The sequence below is a fragment of the Brassica napus genome, chromosome C7, assembly GCF_020379485.1.
Source record: "Brassica napus cultivar Da-Ae chromosome C7, Da-Ae, whole genome shotgun sequence".
Lineage (NCBI taxonomy): Eukaryota > Viridiplantae > Streptophyta > Magnoliopsida > Brassicales > Brassicaceae > Brassica > Brassica napus.
In genome coordinates, this window is record NC_063450.1 from 51,033,212 (window position 1) to 51,055,390 (window position 22,179).

The 22,179-nt window shown below is 36.8% G+C and overlaps 6 protein-coding genes across 8 annotated transcripts; 3 read left to right on the forward strand and 3 right to left on the reverse strand.

The window, feature by feature from the left end:
• Positions 1-23: 23 nt before the first annotated feature.
• Positions 24-3,066, reverse strand: LOC106411190 (DDB1- and CUL4-associated factor 13). Of its 2 annotated transcripts, XM_013851902.3 has the most exons (16): positions 2,846-3,065; positions 2,672-2,761; positions 2,455-2,566; positions 2,273-2,300; positions 2,083-2,181; positions 1,941-2,010; positions 1,822-1,856; positions 1,662-1,736; positions 1,472-1,567; positions 1,309-1,372; positions 1,157-1,210; positions 994-1,079; positions 781-906; positions 602-707; positions 417-505; positions 24-325 (listed from the first exon to the last, which is right to left on the reverse strand). In XM_013851902.3, exons 1-16 carry the CDS (start codon positions 2,909-2,911, stop codon positions 163-165), a joined length of 1,359 nt encoding a protein of 452 aa, XP_013707356.1. In that variant the 5' UTR covers positions 2,912-3,065; the 3' UTR covers positions 24-162. The 2 variants fall into 2 exon arrangements, with proteins under 2 accessions (XP_013707356.1, XP_048619142.1); XM_048763185.1 differs by having other exon boundaries at positions 1,822-2,010; positions 2,846-3,066.
• Positions 3,067-6,158: 3,092 nt separating this feature from the next.
• On the forward strand, positions 6,159-7,374 carry LOC106409906 (PAMP-induced secreted peptide 1). The gene has a single exon (XM_013850447.3). It carries the CDS (start codon positions 6,915-6,917, stop codon positions 7,134-7,136), a length of 222 nt encoding a protein of 73 aa, XP_013705901.2. The 5' UTR covers positions 6,159-6,914; the 3' UTR covers positions 7,137-7,374.
• A 183-nt stretch (positions 7,375-7,557) lies between these two features.
• On the reverse strand, positions 7,558-12,600 carry LOC106410699 (26S proteasome non-ATPase regulatory subunit 2 homolog B). Its single transcript, XM_048763186.1, has 21 exons — positions 12,340-12,600; positions 12,033-12,133; positions 11,834-11,954; positions 11,689-11,748; positions 11,435-11,545; positions 11,228-11,293; positions 11,025-11,146; positions 10,808-10,922; positions 10,611-10,685; positions 10,365-10,523; positions 10,176-10,283; positions 9,990-10,091; positions 9,763-9,903; positions 9,590-9,694; positions 9,297-9,518; positions 8,823-9,212; positions 8,622-8,735; positions 8,456-8,541; positions 8,246-8,354; positions 7,980-8,158; positions 7,558-7,896 (listed from the first exon to the last, which is right to left on the reverse strand). The coding sequence occupies exons 1-21, from the start codon at positions 12,454-12,456 to the stop codon at positions 7,824-7,826; spliced, it is 2,676 nt and encodes an 891-aa protein (XP_048619143.1). The 5' UTR covers positions 12,457-12,600; the 3' UTR covers positions 7,558-7,823.
• Positions 12,601-13,477: 877 nt separating this feature from the next.
• Positions 13,478-15,203, forward strand: LOC106406918 (dnaJ homolog subfamily B member 4). The gene is made up of 3 exons (XM_013847662.3): positions 13,478-13,957; positions 14,187-14,542; positions 14,616-15,203. The coding sequence occupies exons 1-3, from the start codon at positions 13,793-13,795 to the stop codon at positions 15,049-15,051; spliced, it is 957 nt and encodes a 318-aa protein (XP_013703116.1). The 5' UTR covers positions 13,478-13,792; the 3' UTR covers positions 15,052-15,203.
• A 41-nt stretch (positions 15,204-15,244) lies between these two features.
• On the reverse strand, positions 15,245-18,707 carry BNAC07G41350D (protein DMP7). Its single transcript, XM_013849230.3, has 2 exons — positions 15,756-18,707; positions 15,245-15,556 (listed from the first exon to the last, which is right to left on the reverse strand). Exons 1-2 carry the CDS (start codon positions 16,044-16,046, stop codon positions 15,245-15,247), a joined length of 603 nt encoding a protein of 200 aa, XP_013704684.1. The 5' UTR covers positions 16,047-18,707.
• A 613-nt stretch (positions 18,708-19,320) lies between these two features.
• On the forward strand, positions 19,321-21,648 carry LOC106409109 (NAC domain-containing protein 73). Of its 2 annotated transcripts, XM_022707306.2 has the most exons (4): positions 19,322-19,747; positions 19,849-20,038; positions 20,556-21,104; positions 21,386-21,648. In XM_022707306.2, the coding sequence occupies exons 1-4, from the start codon at positions 19,598-19,600 to the stop codon at positions 21,409-21,411; spliced, it is 915 nt and encodes a 304-aa protein (XP_022563027.2). In that variant the 5' UTR covers positions 19,322-19,597; the 3' UTR covers positions 21,412-21,648. The 2 variants fall into 2 exon arrangements, with proteins under 2 accessions (XP_013705245.2, XP_022563027.2); XM_013849791.3 differs by lacking the exon at positions 21,386-21,648 and having other exon boundaries at positions 19,321-19,747; positions 20,556-21,337.
• Positions 21,649-22,179: the final 531 nt, after the last annotated feature.

The window sequence follows — 22,179 nt, forward strand, 5'->3', positions numbered from 1 at the left end:
CAAAGAACTTCACGAAAGAGATATGAACCTGAAATGGGCATAACTTATAATAGCATAGAGAGTCTTACAACACAGCAAAAATGTTCCACGTTCCTATCACAAGCCCCTCATGTTTCAATACCAACAAAGGAAACAAGAACAAAACGAGATAGAAAACTAGACTCACTCCACTTCTTTGATGATCCTTCTTGTCCGATGAGATTCAGTGACAACTGTTCCTGGGGCACTATGAGCTTTCCTACGCTCATCTTTCCTTCTCTTCGCATCGTTCATAGCTCTGCTTTCCGCTTTTGCTTTGTATATAGGCTTCGGCAAGTGCCTGTGTCTGTAATTTCACATCAACCAAAAACGTTAATGTTTTAGTCTTTTGACAAAATCTCCAAAGTTGGAAGCCATTTTTATCTATGATCATGTACCTGACAATACGCTTGATCTCAGGAAGATGCTTGTACCGATTCTTCACCGCCTCATTGTACTCATGCTTCTTCTGCTCCCTTGGAAGAATCTGCAACCACCAATCAACATATGAGAATTTGCCATTTTCATTTTGTTTAAAAGAAGCTTAATGCTATATAACATTAAAAAAGGCACAGATTCTTACAACTCCTAGTTGCTCTGATGCTTTGGCCTTCCATAGCCTGAGATTAGTGTCATCACTGCCGGATATAACATAGGTAGCATCACTGCTATACTTGACACAGAATACTCTACAAGAGACAAGTAAGTAAACAAACGCATTAATATATTAAAAACGTTTACAATTAAGTTTCACCAGGGTACCTCTGCATCCTCTTCGTATGGTAGATTTCCCTGCTGTGTCCTCCATTGTATGGGAAGATTCTCACGGATCGATCATAAGAACCGGTAACGAACTCACGACCAGTTGGTGAAAAATCAATATCCATCCTGGAAAAGATGATTAAAATTGATAAATCATAATGCATTATGATAATCACACGTTGAATACTTGACCGGGGGTTTTATCATTCTTACACAGCAGAAACATGATCTTTATGCACGCACTTGGCTTCTTCATTCTTTCTACCATCAAAGCTATAGCAGTTGCCATCTTCATTTGCCTATTCAGTTTCATCAATTAAGACATAAGCCAAGGACAAATGCTTAGAGAAATTTTCGTTCTATGATCATCACTTACAGCTGTGAAGTTCATAGGCTCCATAGGGTTCCATGCGATTGAATTTGTTTTGGTCTGCCAAAGGAGAAGCAAATTTTTAAGTTTGAAGAGTAAAAAAAAAAAAATGCTTTTACATATGAAGAGAATGAGTGAAGCGAGTTTCAACTATATACCCTCATGAGAATTTTCCTCGCTGCAGAAGACATGCGGATATCATAAATGGATATGTGGTTATCGCTGCAAGAAGAAGAGAAACCCTCTTACAGTGTTAGAGAAAGCTATGGAATGTCTACAACAGATAGTCTTACACAAGTTTAAAGTAGAAAGTATATATACCCAGAAGATGTCGCCAATATATCAGGCTCTCCAGGATTAAACCGGACAGATATTACAGAGTGACTTCCAGACGTGAAACTCTGGACTGGCTGAGACCTAATTACAAAAAAGAAGAAGAAGATAAAGCTATAATAAGCGCTGGTTTAAAATTTTAAGGATGAAAAAAAAACATCAGAGAGATTTATTTGACCTATTATGATTCCATATATCCAGTTGAGCTCCGGCTGTAGCAAAAAGATCTCCTTCAAACTGATGATCAACAGCCCTGGAAAGGAAAGAAAGCTAAACAGCTCAAGTTTTGTGGACATAAAGAACAACGACAAATGGAATGAAGATGGTAAGAAGCTTACAATAACGCATTCTTGCAGGTATAGACCGCAGATGGCTGGGACAAAAAGAAGCTTGTTATTAAGATAAATAACAATACAAGAGAATACAAGGTTATAAGAAAAAATAAACAATGAACCACCTCAGTAGATTTTTCAGATGAGAGGTCAGAGTCTTCAAGCGAAGGACGAGGAACACTCCACAAACGAACACTGCACAAATCCATTAATCTTTAGTCTCGGTCAAGGACTGAAAAGACTTTAAAAAAAATTAATATATCTTACTTGCAATCAGTTCCGCAAGAAACCAAAACATTGCCATCGGTTGATACTGTAAGACCACGCACAGCACCTTGATGACCAGGAAACTGGCAAACCGTACGCCTGCTCGTTCCAAGGAACAGAACATATAATTAGTACAAGGGGACACTAAATGAACTTTAAACTAGTTCATGAGAGTAGAGAAGATCTCAACCTCGTAGCGATATCCCAAAGGCGAATATCTGCAGAGAAGAAACATATAATAAGTTTCAGTTAAAAAGTGTATAAGCATTACACTGATAACAAACAGATACCGAACTTTGAGCTAAATCCTAATGCGTTTAGGCTATTACTAAATGCATATACAACCTCCTTTCCATCATATTAGAGATTTACCTCCATCCATAGAAGCGGAGAAGATTCCTTTCAAGTAATTAGGGTTCTTAGCCATACACGAGATTCCATCGCGATGCCCATCCATTGCTCCTACGAACGGCCTTGCAAATATCTACAAAGCAAAACCCACATCCAAAGTTTATAACTTTTTTAATCAAAACTAATCAGAACCAAAACCAAAAGAATCAAATATCGAAAAAATTGATGATTGCAATACCTTCTCAAGTTTGGCAGCTGTAAGTGCCCTCTGATACTCAACCGCCTTCTCCATTGGTCGAAGACTCGGGTCGAAGTTGTGAAACACCCTCTGAACCCAAAACCCAAGTTTCAGAGCTAGTGATTAGGTCATGGAGGAGGAGAGTGTAAACTGAATCATAGTTTTGTAAATTACCTGAAGATCCTGACTTCTTTCTCGCGTGAATTCATCAACCGATCTCGATATTGTCTTGATCCTCATTGTTTACGACTGCGAAAGCTCACGGCGGAGAGTAACGGTGAAATAGAGATGAGAGGGTGAGCGAAAGAGATTTGGTTGCAGACAGAAAAACCCTAGAGATTGAGAGGTTTTTGAGAGGTGATGAAGCTTGCTTTTGTGCTGCTTTAGATGGGCTGATAAATAAGACCAAATAAGGTTTGCTTATTGGGCCGTATACAGTTTTCTTGGATATTTTTTTTTTTTTAACCTCTTAATTTTATTAATATCAAAAAATAACCAGAATAGAAACATACGACAAATACATTTTTAAGCTGAACATGATGATATAAAAATAATAACACGATGCTTCCTAACTCTATTGCAGAATAGACTGATTCGCTAACATTTTCTATCGTTGTTGTTCTCGGTCTTATATGATCTTGTGTTTGGCTGTCATCCATTGTGATCCAACACCATTCATCACTTAATAGATCAGGAGGCACGATCCATCTGTTACATCGTTGCCCATTCCATACACTCCCGCTACAGGAGATAACATGTTTTGTTGCAATCTCTATCCATCTCCAAAGAAACCCCTCATATTGACTTTGATAATCATTAGAAACCATCATCTTCCACCACATGTCTTCGCATAACCAATCCATCTTTTCTCCTATTATCAAGTAAAGACGTGACCCAATCTCCTTGACGTAGTGAAGACACAATCGTCCATATCAAATTCTTAAATGAATATGATGTCCATATTAGTCCCCACAGCCATGGCGGTTTAAGATTCCTTCTTTTGTTCCAAAGGACTAGTGATTCTTTTGAGGAACTTATGGGAGATAATAAACTGTCGTGCCTGACTAGCCACGGAAACACGCCGACAACGCAGAACATCCAAGTTCTGTTTGTCCGAAGATGATACTCAACAATTAAGGATGTAATAGACTCACCAATTAGGGAGAAACTGGATTCGTCAAAGATCTGATCCAAATCCCATACCGGCGCAATGAACCAATAGATAACCACCAGACTGTTTGTCCATGACGAGACAATTTCACCACGGGAAGGGAAGAGACACTGTGACGAGAAGACATGTCGCTTGAAACGAAAATACGTGGAAGATATACAAAATGTCACTGGATAGTATTGACCCCATGTTCCGCATAGGAATACTTTTCTTGCAAATAAACTAATTTCAGTTACTAATTTTTTTTTACTACTTAATGTATACTACTATAACTTTTGAATGTATATATATATATATATATATATGACATAAATTATAAGCTCATTTCAGAAATAACTAAACCATGGACAAAAAAACTAAACTATGGAAAATGGATTGAATATTTTTCTTGACATGTTAATTTGAAATTACAGTAAAAGAATTATAAATATAAGTGGATAATCCGTTATTTTGAAGAACACATAATCATAATGATTTTTTCATGTTTCAGTTTCCTTTAACTGTTCTCTAATGTTATATACGTATATATATAGATATATAAATAAGTATATACACGAAGAGCATTTACCTTCTTTATTAAAAAAAGGTTGTTCTTCTGAGCTTACAAACAGTTGCATGCATTTGTGACTGACATTTGGAATGCTTTCAAATTATTTTTAGTGGTTGAATGCAGTTAATTTACAATAATTATTTACAGAAATTGTTGGAATTTTTTTTAAACTATTTTACACATGGTCTTGACTAAGACAGCCGAAATGGTCAAACAATAATTTAGGCTTCGAATGTTTACAACCGCCCTGCCCCGCACCGCAGTTAGCAGTAACAAAAATCTCTCCCTACACTATATATCTATACGTTTTTATAACTGTTAAAATCGTACCGTAGTTGAACTGCTTGTCCCGCACCGCTCAAACCGAAGTCACCATTTAGAGCATTGAGGCCCTAACTATTTCTGTGTAAAAACTAAAAAGCAAATAAAATTATTTTTACCTGAATTCTGACTGGTTAAACGTTTTGCATCTCATTTCAACCTACTCGTCGTCAACCTTCACCAGTTTTACTCTAGAATATATCTCATCTAATTTTCAACCAGCTTTGATGTCTCATGCACGTGTATGTCTGCAGCAAATAAAGATAATTTAAAAACTGAACAATACAAATATTTATGCCTTTTCTGATTACTCAGATTTTAGAGAAATAGTTTCTTATGAATTGGTTATGCATGAATATACCTGCATATTCGGGAAACCATGCAACAAAATCCTTAGGCTAGATGAGAATCTCTCCACAATCGCCATACCAATAGCAATCTCTTATGAGGCGATGATTTAAACTCGATGCTTTGAAAGAGGAAAAATGTATATCGATCAAAATATGCATGCTTTAGATAAATTTGTCCATGATGAAAGATAGTAGTTTCCCATTGGTGCAAAAAAGAAATTTTAGTAAAGGATCAGTTGTTTTTCAATTGCTCAGATAGTAAAAGAACTATTTTACTGAAGATTTTTTTTTAATGAACTTGTATATGAATTTGTTGATGATCGAACTGATCTCAAATTTTATTTATTTATGTTATAAACAGTTTATGTGAAAGATGTGGGGAAAAAGTGAAAGTGGTGGGGAACGTGGTTTCAAAACGCAAAACGGTGGAATGAAACTTGTCGATGAAATAATTTTGAGGTTTTTAAAATTAGTACTAAGCAGTTTCCGTGAAAATAGTGGAGTCGTGGCCTCGAGTGAGAATGAAACTTTTCCTTTTTAATCTGAGGATACTAATGATGCATTATTTCTTTTTCCAATTAATCTTGACACACAAAATATATGTAACGGAAAGTAAAACTGAGTGGGGTCAAATCTTTTTCTCTTTATTTTCTATATATATATTTTTATTTTTTAATTTTTTTTTGCCACACGTCAATTTTTAATTAGTCAGACGATTTGCGCTTTAGTATATATAAAAGATGTGATTTAATTGTTTTAAAATAGTTCATATCTTGAAAGTCAATAAATGATATATTCAACTTTAATATGTTTCGATTTTCAGGCAAGAAGTCTAAAAGATGGGTTATACAAAAATAATCATAAAAATACGCATGAGCTTTGACAAAATCTTTGCGTCGTGGGACTTTTACTAGTTTGGTAGCAGTAGTGGCACAAGCATCTCTTACATCAGGACAAGTCAAGTTCTCATGTTTTGAAATTTGAATATCAAAGGACACATCACAATTAAAAAAGGAAAAAGTTGAATTAATATCAATATAAGCCAACATTTTCTATTAAACAAAGATTAACCACTTTTGCATCCGTATAATGTGTTATTTATTCAATGTTTCTTCCCCAAGCTAAACTGGTAAGAGAGTTATTTAGGTGAAACTTTTAATTGGTCCTCTTGCGCGGTAGTTCAATTAGTCAAGTCTTGGCTTCCGCGTTAAGTTTCAAAACTCAAGCTTTGACTTTTCAGAACAAAAGTAAACCTTTGTTTTATAGTTGTGCAAACACATCGGCATCGAAATAATTTATTTGTATGTAATTTATTTTAATATATAGATACATTTGTCTTAAATTTAAGATCATTGGTTTGAAAAAAAAAAAGTTTTAGTTGTCTCATTAAACTTAATAAATAAGCATATGAATATGATGATAAGAATATCTTGAGCAATTTGCATGTTAGATGTTAGCTTTGATTAAGTTTATTTTATAATAGCCGCGTAAATATATATATTTTTAGCACACTCTCAATTCAAAATTCTCATAAAAAATTTTAAAATCCAAATCCATAATGATAGATGTGTATACATCGAGTGTTGTAGAGCGACCCGTTCAAGTCACAATACGTGGTCAACACGCAAATCGTGAGATGGCGCCGGTAAAATCCGACCTAAGTGATGAACTCATTGAGTCATGACCATTTCCTCATAACTAAGCATTATATAATACTCCCTCTCCTCTATCTGATCCAACATAACCATAACTCTTATTTTTCTACTTAGCCAAACAAACAAAAATCTTTTATTACCTGACTACTTCGAAGCTCCTTGTTTTTTTTACGTAAAGCAGAGAAAGCAAAACCATATGAGGAGAGTTAGTTGGTCTACTATTTTGATCGTGGTGATGATGGTGTCCTTGTTGGTGGTAGAACACGTGGTGGTTCCGGCCGCGGCAGGGAGGGTTCTAATGGAGAAGTCAGGAGACGGAAGAGCGACGGTGATGAGTGTGGAGAAGATGAAGTCGACGGTGGATTCCTGGTTTCAGCGTTTGGCTTCAGGTCCTAGTCCAAGAGGACGTGGCCATTAAAACTAGTTTTTTGTTTCAAGTTGGAGGAGATGGATTAGTGTCGATATAACCAAATATGTATACAAAAAAGTATTCAATTCATTTATTTCTTTGTTGTTTGATCTCTAGGGTAAATTCACATATGTATCGGTAGAAACTAAACCATCATTTTGACCCCAAAAAAACTAGACCATCATTATACATGTACATCCTTACTTTTGTTGGTTGTTAATTTCAATAAGATTGCTTAATCTGCCTTTACGAGAGAATTATTTTTGTGGTAGCTGAGAACAACGATATGCCTCAAAAAATTATTGTAAACGAGTAAGCCTTGCACGCCAGCCTGCCGGGGTCACCTTCCTAAAATTTTATATTACATAGTTTTTGCCAAATCATGAGGACAACAAGACGCGTCTGCATGTTAAACAAATTGGAGTTGGAGTGAGAACAAAGCATGAAACTAAAGTTACCGAGCAGTAAACCAGAGTAGTACAAGTCGATCTAGAGAATTGAAAATTTGGAAGAAAAAAAATATTATCCAACTTCAGAATGATTTAGTGCACAATAAGCGCGATTCAACAGAAGGAAATTGTTAACTAAACCATTTAATGGGAACATAAGCCAGTAAACTAAGCCAATAAAACGATCTCTTGTGCACATAAAAAACCATATAGCTCTTCCAAATGCTGGTCACTTCAAACCTCGAATTCACTCCTCTCTATAGTCTGGATTTTCTTTCAATATGATGAAACCTTCTAGTATGGGAGACAATGGAATGTACCTGTGACCCCAAACGAGAAGCAGGATATATTAGATTCCAAAATTTAAAACATAGTTTCGTCCTAAGAGTAGGAAGCAACATACTTGTCTGTTGCGAGCTCGGCTCTCTCCCCAGCAGCAAGGAGAACTGGTGTTGAATGTGTTTGGAACCCAGTGATTGTCTTTGGTCGACCTGCCTGTCCAACCACATCAACCGCTTGTCCTACTCGCACTGGCACGGAGATGGGCTTCAAATTCTCATCCACCGTCAGCATCATCCTTGGCTACATACTCAAACCGTTCATGTTAATACATAAAAACCGCTTAATCAATTTTAACAAAGGAATCCTAGCACAGAACATTGCACTCACCTGCATCGCCAAAACGAGGAAGTAGAGCACATAATGGTATTTCCCCAGTATGATGGACTTCATGTCAAGGCATGAATGTAACAACGTCACTATACCAGCAAGCGCAGTTCTGGGGACACAAAAAAAGCACAACATACTTGTTTAGGATTTAGGTTCACAAATTAAAACACAACACCCATCTTTAAGCAAAGTATTCATGTTAACACTTACGGGGATAGCAAGAGCCTCTCGGAGTGGAAGGGGCTGAGAGTTAAGAGACCCTTTCCCATGTGCACCAGCCCTTGAGCAATACGCACCTGCAATTTCACCTTAAACAAAATGAGAAGAACTGTGTTTATAGCACGAGACAAAAAACATAAAAAATTTAACACATTACACAGAAGAGGAGGCTAGCATCCTTGTAATAATAGCTGGAGAGGTTTCTAAGCATGCCGGCAATCCTTGCATTGTTAGTTCCAGCGCCGATCAAACCAAGAGAAACAATTGCTGACTGTAGAAATCAGATGAAACATTGCAAATTAAGTCAATGAAATAACTACTACACCTGAATCATGAGTGGTGAAAAAGATAAACTCACCATGGCAACTTCTGAATCTGTGTCATGGCTAAGCCGGCTCAAGGTGTCCATAACAGTCACCTTTGGGTTTGATATACATAGGAGACCAAGGGCCAAAGGCACTGCACGCCGAACGTTCTGTTCTCCATATTGCAGCACGCGCTCCAGAGAACGGATGGCCATATCAAGACCCAGTTCTTCAGACATAGCAACCATCGCTAACCCAAGCACAGCTGGACCCTGGTGGATATCACCTTTCTCCAGATGCTCTCCACACTGAGCCAGAAGGTCCTGGACCTTAAGGACGTTCCCAGTTCCAGCATACGCACATGAAAGAAGTGTCATATCACAATACTTTCTGATCTTCTCATTGAACGTCTTTGAAACCTCTGCGGTGGCCTCCACGCTTTCCTGCTCGATATTGGAACAAGTTTAACACTGACAAGCGAGAGAAAAAAAACAACAAATAATCAAGTGTGCTGACTCGTTGTCTACCTGTTTGCCAAGGTAGAGAAGTCCAAGTCCAAGAGGCAAGAAGCGAGTGAGGGCTTCACCCAGTTCCGCCTCACTCCGATCCATCAAAGCGAATATGATGGACTGCGCAACCTCTTCGTTACACGAGCCAACGTAAATCATCCCCAAACTAAGTGCAGCAAACGCAATCACATCGAGAGGTGCTTTCGCATCGTTTAGTATTGGAGACAAATTGCTTCTTATCTGTCCAAATAGTAAGCATGTTAGTCTCTCGTAAACATAGCATTGTAGGCAAGTAGACAACATATCTTCACCTGATCGTTTTGGGAGCCAGCGTATGCAATCCCGAGACCCATAATAGCACCGATGCGGACAGATGAATCCTCTTTGTCAATGTATTCTCCAAGAAGGGCCAATGCCTGAGAAAGAAATGTGAGTGAGAAGAGTGTATGGCGAAAAATATTGAGTCACAAAGAGATCAACTCACAGGATCACAGTCATTCTTAATGCCGCAGTTAACAATCCCAACACCCAGCAGAGCTCCAGCGATGATTGGATTATCATTGGAGTGGAAATATTTGTCGAGGTGAGTGAGTCCAGCGTCCACATCCCACAATAGAATCATACCCTATCATAGGAAAACAACGACGTCCCGTTTACAATCATCACTTCAAAGATATGAAACACAGCTAGTCAATGAATGAGGAGGTATACCAGACTAGCAGCTGCACTGGTCTTGCCATGTTCTTTGTTTTTGAAGAGCCAGTTTCCAGCGGATCCACTTGTCGAGTCTGATGGCACTGTCATCAATTTGTCCTGCAATAAGTGAATATATCAAAAGGGCAGCCTAGCTTACAAATTTATTTACAATATGCACATAATAAGAATCTGAGATCATACCTGGCCAAAACCAGCATTTACAAATGCATTCACAAAAGTGGCAGCCAGATTTTGTCTAGCGGAATCCGCACTTGGGCCAGAGCTAGCCCTGCCATCAAGCAAGTGAGCCTGCAAATGTTCATAAAAAAGATAAGAGACTCTGAAAAGAAAAACAGATCATGTCACCAAATAAAACAATAACTGATATACCTTGTAGATGTCTTCAGGCGTCTTGGCTTCCATGACCTCAATATCTCTAGCAAGCGTCAGATATCCTTCACTTAACTTAGTGTTGTTAACAATATCCTGTAGCATTTCTCTGTCAACGTCATTTTCAACCATCTCAGGGTCAAGCTCAAAGGTGATGCCCTGCATGGGGGGAATAATAAGAGAAATTAGAAAGTGAGTCATCAGATACTGAATCTCTTCAGTGATGTTAATATTTTAAGCACTTACATGACGTGATATCATGTAGCAGAACTGTTTCTTTCTTAGCAGGTCAGTGCATGAGGTAAATACTTGCTTCACATACTGCAATAAGGAAAATATATATCATGTCATAAAAATACATCAATCGGAGGATTTACCAGCTGGCCTAGTTCACATGGTGCAGAGAGAAAATATTAGTTATGTATGAAGATTAGAAGCCAGACCTGCATGTTATCAAGAAACAGTGCAATCTGCAAAGCGTTTGGATACTCTTCAAACTTAATGTAGATCATGTAAGCAATATCTAAAACCAGCATGTCATCCGGTCCTGGTAGGTACCTGAAAAAATAGAAACATACAATAGGGGTGGTCCTGTGTGAGATAACTTCGTCTCATAAGAAAATTACAGTCACATGAATAAGATGAACATATTAAAATTACTTGGCTGCACTCGTGAGATAGTTGCACGTCCTCCTGAAATTAGCGCGGTCTACATGCTCAAGCAAGAGATCAAGATCCTCAACATCCATTAAGAGGTCAACAGCTTCGGTTTCTGCATTATGCTGCAATAAACAAAACTGAAGCTTTCAGAGAGAGGAAAATACATGGGATGCAAGTCTCAAGCCTATAAATGAAAGTCTCACCTTCATGTGGAAAGCAACAATTTGCTGCACAAGATCCATTAAGTCCTCAATAGAAGCCTCCTCACCCTGATTTTAACCAAAAAAAAAATAACAAGCATATAACCATATGTTAGAAGCAATTCTAAATAAAGTACAAAAACACATTGTCATAACATTCGTTAACGAACCGGCAGAGAAAAGCCAAACATAAACCAACTGTTTACTAACCTGACGAACTGTATACTCTTCTGCAATCTCACCGGCCAAATTCCTGACATACTCGTGACCCCACGATCCGATGTCACCCTCTGATCCAGTCAACCTGTATCCTAAGCTTTCCTGAAAAAGAGTATTGCATAACAAAGTCAAGCACCAAAAACTACCTCAAATTCTAGCAAGAACAACAAAATACAAAACTGCTTTAAGGAATATCATAAGAGGAAGCCCAAAGAAAATTATGTTAATAGCGAGAAAGCACATACCCTTTGACCCTCAGCAGACATGGTCAGTGCCAAGACAGACAGTATATCAGCCAGCAATTTCTGCAGTCACATAAAAAGCCATCTTTAATCCATAAACAGTAGTAGAATAAGCAAGAAGATGGTACTAATTTCTTGATATTGCTACCTTGAGATCGGACTCCGCCATATTTTTATGAAACTCCTTAAGAGTTCCATAGTGAGGGCGGAGAAACTTGAGGGGTTTAGGAACCGATGTCATGGAGCTTGTTGAGGCACGGATCTCCTGCCTACAGATAAAAAAAAGATTATCTGAGTATTATCAGCTAATTAAATCGAGAATAGGTTAAGAGAAACACACGAATTACCTCATGCTTTCGAGAGCAGCCTTCTGCAGTTCGGGATTAGGGTCTTGAGCCCTCTCAACATAGAGCTCCAGGTTCTGCTTCAGTTGCAAGTCCTCTTCAGACTACAAATCACATCAGATGCAAAAACAAAAACAAGTCATATAGCAATCTCTTTAGCTAGGCTTTCAAAACCAATTAACAGGCTAAACCCTAAATCTCTACATTAGTGCAGAATCTACAGCTTAATCGTGAATCTCCACCAACTCTGATTATGAACTAACTCTTGCAGCCAAGCAAAGAATCGAAGAGAATGCGAAATCGAGATTACCAGATCTTCTTCCTTCTTATCATCCTTCTTCTTGGGATCCTTGGAAGGAACCTTAGTCGTAGCTTCATCACGCTTAGCACCATCACCAATGCTGTTCGGATCTGGACCTGGAGCCATCTCAATCAATGGAGCAAACGATCAATCTGAAGAATCGTCGGAATTCGAAAACTCGGACCAATCGAGCAAACCCTAAGACTTTTTAAAGTGCAAGTTAGAGAAGAAGGATGCTTTTCTTCCGGAACTGAACTGCTGTAATAACGAAACAGATGCAAGTAAATATACACACTTGCGGAGAAGATTACCCGTCCATCAAGAATTCTATTATGGGCTAGGCCCATTATACAAGTGGGCTACTTAATAGGCCGAACAGAAATATATAATAATTTTGTCGGTGTTTTTGTAAAACTAATTTATTCCCGTTTGAAAAAATTAAAAGGGCAAATCTCCAAAATAGCACATTTATAAGTTTATATCATAAAAATAACACTCCAAAACTAAAATGACCAAAATAGCACATTTCTAAGTTTATCCTTTGAAAATTTTAATTTTTTTATTTTTCAAAATTTGAAATCTTATCCCCAAAACCTCATTTCTCAACTCTAAACCCTAAACCTTAAATTCTAAACCCTAAACCCTAAACCCTAAACTCTAAACCCTAAACCCTAAACCCTAAATCCTAAACCCTAAACCCTAAACCCTAAACTCTAAACCCTAAACTCTAAACCCTAAACCCGAAACCCTAAATCCTAAACCCTACCCTTTAACTCTAAACCCTAAGTTTGTGACTTTTGATAAAACATTAAGTCCTATTTTTGTGACTTTTGACCTTGAATGCTAGTTTGGGAACAAAAACTTGATTTAGTGCTATTTTTATTTTTTTCTCAAATTAAAATGACGCCGAAAAAAATAAAATTACAAATGAATTCTATAACCTATAAATCCATCTATTTTTTTACTATTATTCACGGTTTTAATTATATAGTTTTGAGTTGTTTTATGAAGATCCATCATAACGATTTTATCTTTTACAAAAAATTCTCCACTAATCTACATAATTAATGATAAATCATATTTTCCAAATTTTAAATTCTAAAAATTTTAATACAAAAATAAATAAATAGTTGATCAAACCCCTGGAAAAACAAAAACAAAAAAGGAAAATAATCAAAGAGAAAAGGAAAACAAAACGGAAAGGGTGAAGGCAAAAGAGGCAAGAGGGCAAGCAAACACACCGTCAACGAAGAGAGAGAGATAGCGATCGTGTCTTCTCGAAGCTTCCACGAGATTCCCTACTTGTAAGAAACTTCAATTGTGAAAGAGAAAGAAAGGGAGAAGACGTCTACAGAGAGATATAAACCCAGAAAAAATACATTTTTAATTAAAATCACCAATCAGATTCAGGAAAAACTGAAGATACAGAAGACAGAAGACAGAAGAAGGAGAAGGAGGTGAGATGGGTGTGGATTACTACAAGCTTCTACAGGTCGATAGAAGCGCCACCGACGATGACCTCAAGAAAGCTTACAGAAAACTCGCCATGAAATGGCATCCCGACAAGAACCCCACCAACAAAAAAGACGCCGAAGCTAAATTCAAACAGATCTCCGAAGCCTACGATGTATATTCTGTTTTTTTTTGTCTCACTTTTAAAAGTTGATTCCTTTATCAAATTCATCCCCAAAGTTGTCGCCTTTCATGATTTTTGAGAATCAATTAGTCGCACAGATTGCTAATTTCACGATTTGATCTTGTGGGTTTGCTAGATTGAGTGATTAGAATCACAGAATAAAGTTAAAGATGGTTACTTTGATCCAGGCTTTATGTGGTTAACATTGGTCTTTGTTTAGGTCCTTAGCGATCCTCAGAAGAGAGCGGTGTATGATCAGTACGGTGAGGAAGGTTTAAAAGGCAACGTGCCACCTCCTAATGCTGCTTCTGGAGCTTCCTACTTCTCTACAGGATTCAACCCGAGAAGTGCTGATGATATATTCACTGAGTTTTTCGGATTCTCGACTCCTTTTGGTGGAGGAGGTGGTGCTGGTGGATCAATGCACCACCATCATCATCATCATCATCATCATCACCAGGCTGCAGCTAGGAAAGTGGCTCCAATCGAGAACAAGCTGCCTTGTAGCCTTGAAGATCTCTACAAAGGAACCACCAAGAAGATGAAGATCTCAAGGGAGATTCTAGACGCCAGCGGGTAAGCAAGCAATCAATCTCACATACCATGCTCCTTTACAATTACTTAGATCTCTGTGTGCTCTAACTTGCAGCAAAGCAACGCAAACGGAAGAGATACTAACGATTGGAGTGAAACCAGGATGGAAGAAAGGGACCAAGATCACATTCCCTGAGAAAGGCAACGAGCATCCCGGAGTGATCCCAGCTGATCTCGTCTTCATCATCGACGAGAAGCCCCACCCGGTGTTCACACGTGACGGCAATGACTTGATTGTCACGCAGAAGATCTCGCTAGCTGAGGCCTTAACAGGCTACACCGTGAACCTAACGACACTCGATGGTCGGACGCTTGCGATCCCTATCACTAACGTGATCCATCCAGAGTACGAAGAGGTGGTGCCTAAAGAAGGGATGCCGCTTCAGAAAGATCAGACGAAGAAAGGTAACTTGAGGATCAAGTTCAACATCAAGTTCCCAGCGAGGTTAACTACAGAACAGAAGTCTGGTTTCAAGAAGCTTCTTGGGTGATAAGTAAAGCTTCGAGATTGGGTTCTAATGCCCTCCTGTTGTTGTTTAAATTATTTTTCAAGATAGTTCTTACAAAGATTTGGTTATTTATTACATGTCCTCTAGAAACAAAAATTGAAAGTTAAAAAAAAAAAAGGTCTTTTGTGTGTTTACTACAAAAGTGTATGTCTTTATTATTTTCCCCTTGTCTAGATTATTCTTTGGTAAGGGGAGATCCAATGCCGTGACGGCGCGTGGGGAACACGAGGAAGAAGCCGCCGCAAACAACGCCGATGATAAAAGGCAAACCGGTGAGGAGCTCCTTGGTGTCTTCGGAAGGAACGGGGAACAAGCAACGGATGACGTTCTGATCAAACATGGAGATTGCAAAGAAGACGAGCATTGACATGATTGCATGCATGAAATCAAGAAACCTCAGCTTATACTTCTCCTTCTCCTCCTCCGTTAGTGTAATCGTTCCATCCATTACCATTAAACCACTTGGTGTTGCCAAACCGTACCTGACCTGTATTAAAAAAAAATAGAATCATCGCATGGCCAGTCTTGAGATTTTAGAGAATACAAACAATTTTGTAAAATCTTAATAACTTTTTTTCTGTACAAATTCGAGAATCTTTGTTTATGTAAATTATTTGGAAATTTTGTGGTTATGTTTCAGTTTGTTATGCCCAAGACCGTTTATGAATGGGAGAGAGATGTGTCACCTTGCCGCGTGGGTCTCTGAAGGAGTCGGTGAAGGAAAGGAGGAAGCAAGAGACGGCGCAGACGAAGACAAGGAAGCAGGTGAGCCAGCGACTGGCTATGGTTGGACACTGACCCTGATGGGTTAGGACAGGGCACATTATTTGAAAACCCATTACAGAACCGGTCGGGAGGAGATTTGAGAGATGAGCTGTTCCTTTGAATGCTTTCCTCGCCACTTTCTGTACTTTCGACTTTGGTTTTCTTGGTGCTTCAGGTAACGACGATATCAGCAAGTGCTGCGTTTCCGCCATTACCTTTTAAAAAAAAAAACTAATTTACCCTGCAAAGTTTGAATGTTTAGAGAATGTCTCTTTGGACAAAGGTTTTATGGGTTCTTTTGTTTTGTGTCTTGTTCCGTTGAGCTGTTGTGTTCAGGTTTCGAGGTTGATATTCTGTTCTTCCATTTTTATGTTTCTGTTGCAGGTCAGGGTTTACCAACATAAACGTAAAAACGAAATAGAATTGGAGTTAATGAAACAAGAAAGAGGAGTTTTCATAACAGAACGTTTGTTACCGTTTCCTAGTATATGTAAGTAAATACTAACAAAATTACTTTTATTACGTTGATGTTATCAAACATATGTGATTTTGTTGAAAATCTCATATACACAGTCCAAATGTTCTTTTATTAATCTGTAACCAATTTATACTAAAAAACAACACCATGAAATTCATTTTAAAATTAAAATTATCATTTAACGAAATTGTTTACAGATTTCATAATATAAACAAAATCACAACCTTTTGAACTGTTCTGAACCTTCTTTACTGATGGCATGCAGCTGATTGACAAAATGAATATGGACTTTTGTTATCTTATATAAACAAATATATGGTGACTTTAATCATTATTCGTTTCAAATATATAACACAATTTTATTTTTGAAGCTCAGGAATAAAACCAATTACGTAAATGCTGGAGTATTAAAAAACGTTCAATAAACAAAACTCCGTGACTGTTTTGAGCTTTGTGCAGTTAATTACTGAGATCTGGACGAAACGTACGTTATGTTTAATACAGTTTAGACGAATGCCCGTAAATGTATATGTAAGTTAACTAAGATGACTCTTGTAACGCTATCTAACTAAGATAAAGATAAATCAAATGGGTGTGCACTGCCACTACACTTGACCAATGCGGTTTATAACCGGTTATCGATCCCATACTTTATCTCGGGTTCAAAGAAGAGATTAGCAAAGTCATTCACATTGGTCTTCTATGCATGAAAAAGTTGCATGCTTCAAGAAGTGCCTGGTATTGTTTCAAAAAGTAGTCCAAATGCGTCAAAACGGTCGCGGTACTACACGGTAGACTTGAACAGCGATTGAGAATATGGACCGGGCCGGATAACGTTGGGCCATAAATTGTTATTGGTGTGTGTTTAAGTTAGGTGAATTGTAAGAAATCAGAAACAGAAAAGTGGAGCTTTCTGATTAGGTAATAGCTCTTAATTTTATGAAGTTTGGATACTAGATATTTAAAATAACGCAATGATTACAACATTTGATGGTTGGTCCACCTCCTCCCTATAGCCAACCTTCATTTAGTCATACTCGGTCACATTAATTTGCAAACTATTTTGCATTCTGAGGATCGATTTTTGAAAAGAATATCTTAAACTTCATCATGTCTTTATCTTACACCAAAACTTATACACAGTTAATAAATTCATAGCGGTGGATGTGAATTCTAATTCTACCGCAAGTTTGATACCATTTTTCAAATTTATCATTAATGAATAACTATTTTCATAAATATCATAAATTTATGATAAAATAACACTAAACTAATTTTTCTAAATATTTATTGAACATTTATAAACGCAACTCCAACCCTTTAATACTAAATTCTAAACACTAATCACTAAAATCTAAATCCAAATCTTAATATATTTTTGATATAGGGTATTTTGAAAATTAGTATTTAACTTGCGGTATTTTTAGCAATTTCTCATTTATGAATGTGATCATGAAGTTATATTTATAATTTACCAGATAGACGAGCATAGACTAGACAATAATAAAAGGTATAACATGACTTCAGATCTTCAATATTAACGGGGGAGAGGGGGATAAAATTAGACGACAAAAAGAAAAGAAAAGTTGAGGTTCCTTGTTATTCATGAGAACTGAGAAGTCTACGTGAAGAAATAGAATAATGACTGACTTTTTAACTTTCTTCTTCTTATACATATAAAATTAGTTCTCTACTTTCATTTATTCATTTTCGATATATTACATATAACAAATTCATGTCACGGAGTGATATTTTTCCTTTTTCATAAGGCACATTTTTCAACGGATATATATATATTTTTTTGTAATTTTGAAATCTATAGTGAAATTATCATAATATGGCATTTATGAATCACTTCTAACTTGGAAAAAGAATATATATCACATCTAACTTTTTTTTGAATAGATTTCCAAACAGTTACTAAATAGTTATAAAAATGAAAAAAATGAAACTAATTATAAAATTTTCATTTCCGCGACACCTAGAATTATATTAGACAAGTAGAATATCATCAGAAACCAAATATCAATATTCTACTGTTTTCTATCGTAATATACTATTTCAGCAAGAGATGCATATTATACATGGAGACGTTGAGAAAAAAGATGTATATACAGATGTGTAAATTATAAGTATAAGCTTATGTAATAATATCTTTACATACACTCTAGGTTGACATTGGACCTTAAATTTTTCTTATTTTTGTTTCTACCATATCACGTCTAAGCTCTCACAGACCAGCAGTTAACACATTGTCCCAAACCCACCCCATCTCATATTCATTTTTAGACCATATACATTAATTTATCAGTAAATTACCCGATTAATAAATTGATTAGTTGCATATTTTATAGTTTATGTAGCACACAAATTACGACCAGATAAAATTTTGGGTCATACCTTACGAATGTTTTAATTCTAGAAAAGATAAGAACTTTTTTTAGCAAGGTTATTAGTTAAAAATGTTCTTGTCAAAAAGGAAGCATACACATATCTTCCATAATACTTTGCTTTTCTTTTCATATATGTTTTGTTCGATCAGTCTCTGTCTAATTCTCACTCACACACCATACATGCCATGTAGAAGCCAAGCCAAACCAAACTTAAAACCCAAGCAATCTTTATTTCCTTTTCTTATGATAATCATTGATTAATTAATCTGTTCTTCAGAATTGTATTTAAGCATTCGTAAATATGTTTACTCAAGTATATATGTATATGTATTCTGTATATGCATGTATACTTGTAGAAAAAGTTCCAACATTTTATCAATGTTATAAATGTAAAATATTTATTTTGAAAGTTTCATAATTAAGTGTCCTTACAGTTTACTTTCAAGTTGTTGGTGTACCTCTCCCTCTCATTGTTACCTAACATGTATGTTTCCTTGTTTCGACATACTTGTTAAACAAACCCAAGTCTTAAAATAATACTTTCTTACTGAAGAGTGTACACTAGATTTGTATACATTATAAATTGATGAGATTTAATAATATTTCTTTTGGGATTATCTCATCTTTCTCTCTCATGGATAGTACAAGGTTAAAATCAAGTGCAAAAAAGAGCAATTAAGAAAGTGGTGAACAAGAATTCAATTCCTTCCTCTTTCTCAAGATAACCTCAAAGAGTTCTACTCAGGAAACATATGCTTTAGACATCTTTAACCCTTTTTCCCTTCTGTCTATCTCTCTTTCACGCCTTTGTTTATTCTAATGAAGTTGTGAGAAGTGAGAAAGAAGAGAAGAGAAGTAATGCACAAGAGGAAAATAAGAGAGACAAAACAATATGACTTGGTGCAATGACAGTAGCGATGTTCAGACCGTTGAAACAATCATTCCCTCCCCAACAGTGGCCGAGTCTCCTGAAGCCTCATTTCAAGTCTCTTGTCACAAAACATGTCCTTCTTGTGGCCATAAATTCAAGTTTCATGAACAGGTTCTTGTTTCTATCTAGCTATATTCAGCTTCTATACATTTGGAAACTATTCGATGATATTAATATTGATTGTTGATGTGAATAAAATTCGATGAGTATAGGCGGGGATCCATGACTTGCCGGGACTGCCTGCCGGAGTGAAGTTCGATCCGACTGATCAAGAGGTATTGGGGCATCTTGAAGGAAAGGTAAGAGATGACGCAAGAAAGCTTCATCCTCTCATCGATGAGTTTATCCGTACCATTGACGGTGAAAATGGTATTTGTTACACCCATCCTGAGAAATTGCCAGGTGATTTTTTTTATTTATCCATTAGTCTCAACAAGTATCCCATTTTATTAATAGTGAATACATGTTTTGTCTTCATATGATCTAAACCTCATCATTCATGGTTACTAATATGAAACCTTTAAAAATTGACTACAGATCTAAATTTTATAGTACGATGCACAATCATCTTACTGAACGATCATGTCGTTAGATTTAGCGAATTTTATACCGTCTCGATTAGATTTAGCGAATTTTATACGGTTAATTATATTATGACGATCGAATTTTATCATTAATTTTCTATAGCTAGTATAGTATTTAGAGTTTGTTAAGAATTACAAAAAAAGAAGAAGAATGGTATCATATTTTCTAACAGATGAAAATGTTAAATAAAAATAGCGCACGTAGCCAATCCAACTGATTATTGGAATGTTATACCTTTTTTGTTTCGTCAACGGAGTGTAATACCTAATTAAACTATGTATTGAATATTGATTAGTTTGTAGTCAGTCACATTAATAAATGTTCACATATATAGGTGTGAGCACGGACGGGACGGTCCGTCATTTCTTCCACCGACCGTCAAAGGCATACACTACGGGAACAAGAAAGCGACGTAAAGTTCACACTGATTCCGAAGTCGGTGGCGAGACACGGTGGCACAAAACCGGCAAAACACGGCCAGTTCTCACTGGAGGAAGAGTGAAAGGCTACAAAAAAATCCTAGTACTCTACACAAACTACGGTAAACAAAAAAAACCCGAGAAGACTAATTGGGTAATGCATCAATATCATCTTGGCACCAACGAGGAAGAGAAAGAAGGTGAACTCGTCGTCTCCAAAATCTTCTACCAGACTCAACCACGCCAATGCGGTGGATCCCTTGCTGCTGCTGCCACGGCAAAGGAGCGGCCTTACCTCCACGGCCATCATCTCGGTGGTGGTGGTAGTCACCATCTTTATCATAATAATGGTAACGTTAAAGGCAATGGCGGTGGAGGATCCGCACGAGCCAGTGAGTATTACAACAATATTCCAACGATTATCTCGTTTAATCAAAGCGGGATACAGAACCATTTGGTTCATGGTACTCAACCTTTTATCCCTTAAGAAGAGAAATAACTTTATATGGACGGTCGTAAAATAAGAGACGCTCTATAATCTAAGCATTATATAACATCAATACATTGAAAATAAATTAAATTACACTGCAATCTTATATACGTAACATTTTGTTATCATTGTTTTGCCCCGTTTTGGTTATACTGCTTTGTACAATTTTATTTCCTCGAACTGATTATAAAAAAAAATGTACAAAGATCTCTCTTTCCCTCTTGGTACATAAAAATCCATTTTGATATTTTGTAGGCAATCTATGGGGGACGGTAGCTTAGTAAGTGCAAAATCCAATACATAGTAAAAATGAAAATCAATTGCCAATGGTTGTGTGTGGTATTTCAGTAAAACAAAATTGCCACTGGTTGTGCGTGTCAGTGTGTTGACAACATTGTATCGAAAATAAAATATACATCACTATGTACTTACTGTATTACATACTGCTACCACAACATATGCAAGATCACTTTGGTACAAAAACATATCTAGCGAAAATCATAAAAATATTCACCAAATGACATGTTTTCTTCATTTGCTCGACGTGGCCATTAAACTTTGAATTGAAGTCTGTATACTCTTTTTTATCTTTTTAAATCTCTCCCAAGCGATTTATTATACATCAACAAAACTTTTCTGCTTACGTAGTTGCTTTTATGGTAAATTCGCTATTGGTTAATGTACATCCAAAACCGGATGCAAACGGGTTTAAATTAAATAATCCAGATGTGTGAGATGGGCTATTATGATTTTTTAAGAAAGAAGGTCTATAAGCCAATTCCATAGTAGTTTCGCGGGTTTTCAGGATAAGAATAAAAAATGAAAACCAGAAGTCATTTGGATTCGTATCTCCCAGACTGCTGTTACATAATACCATACGGTGTACTGGATGTAGGTGATTCCAGCTGTTGTTCATTTCGCGTTAGACAGTTATACAGTTAGAGTAGACTTTCGAATTTGGCCGTTTGATGGCGTAGATGCTCATCCAAGAGCTGTATAATCTCCTGTACCATGCTCTGCATCACAGCGAACCAAATCCTAATAAGGTA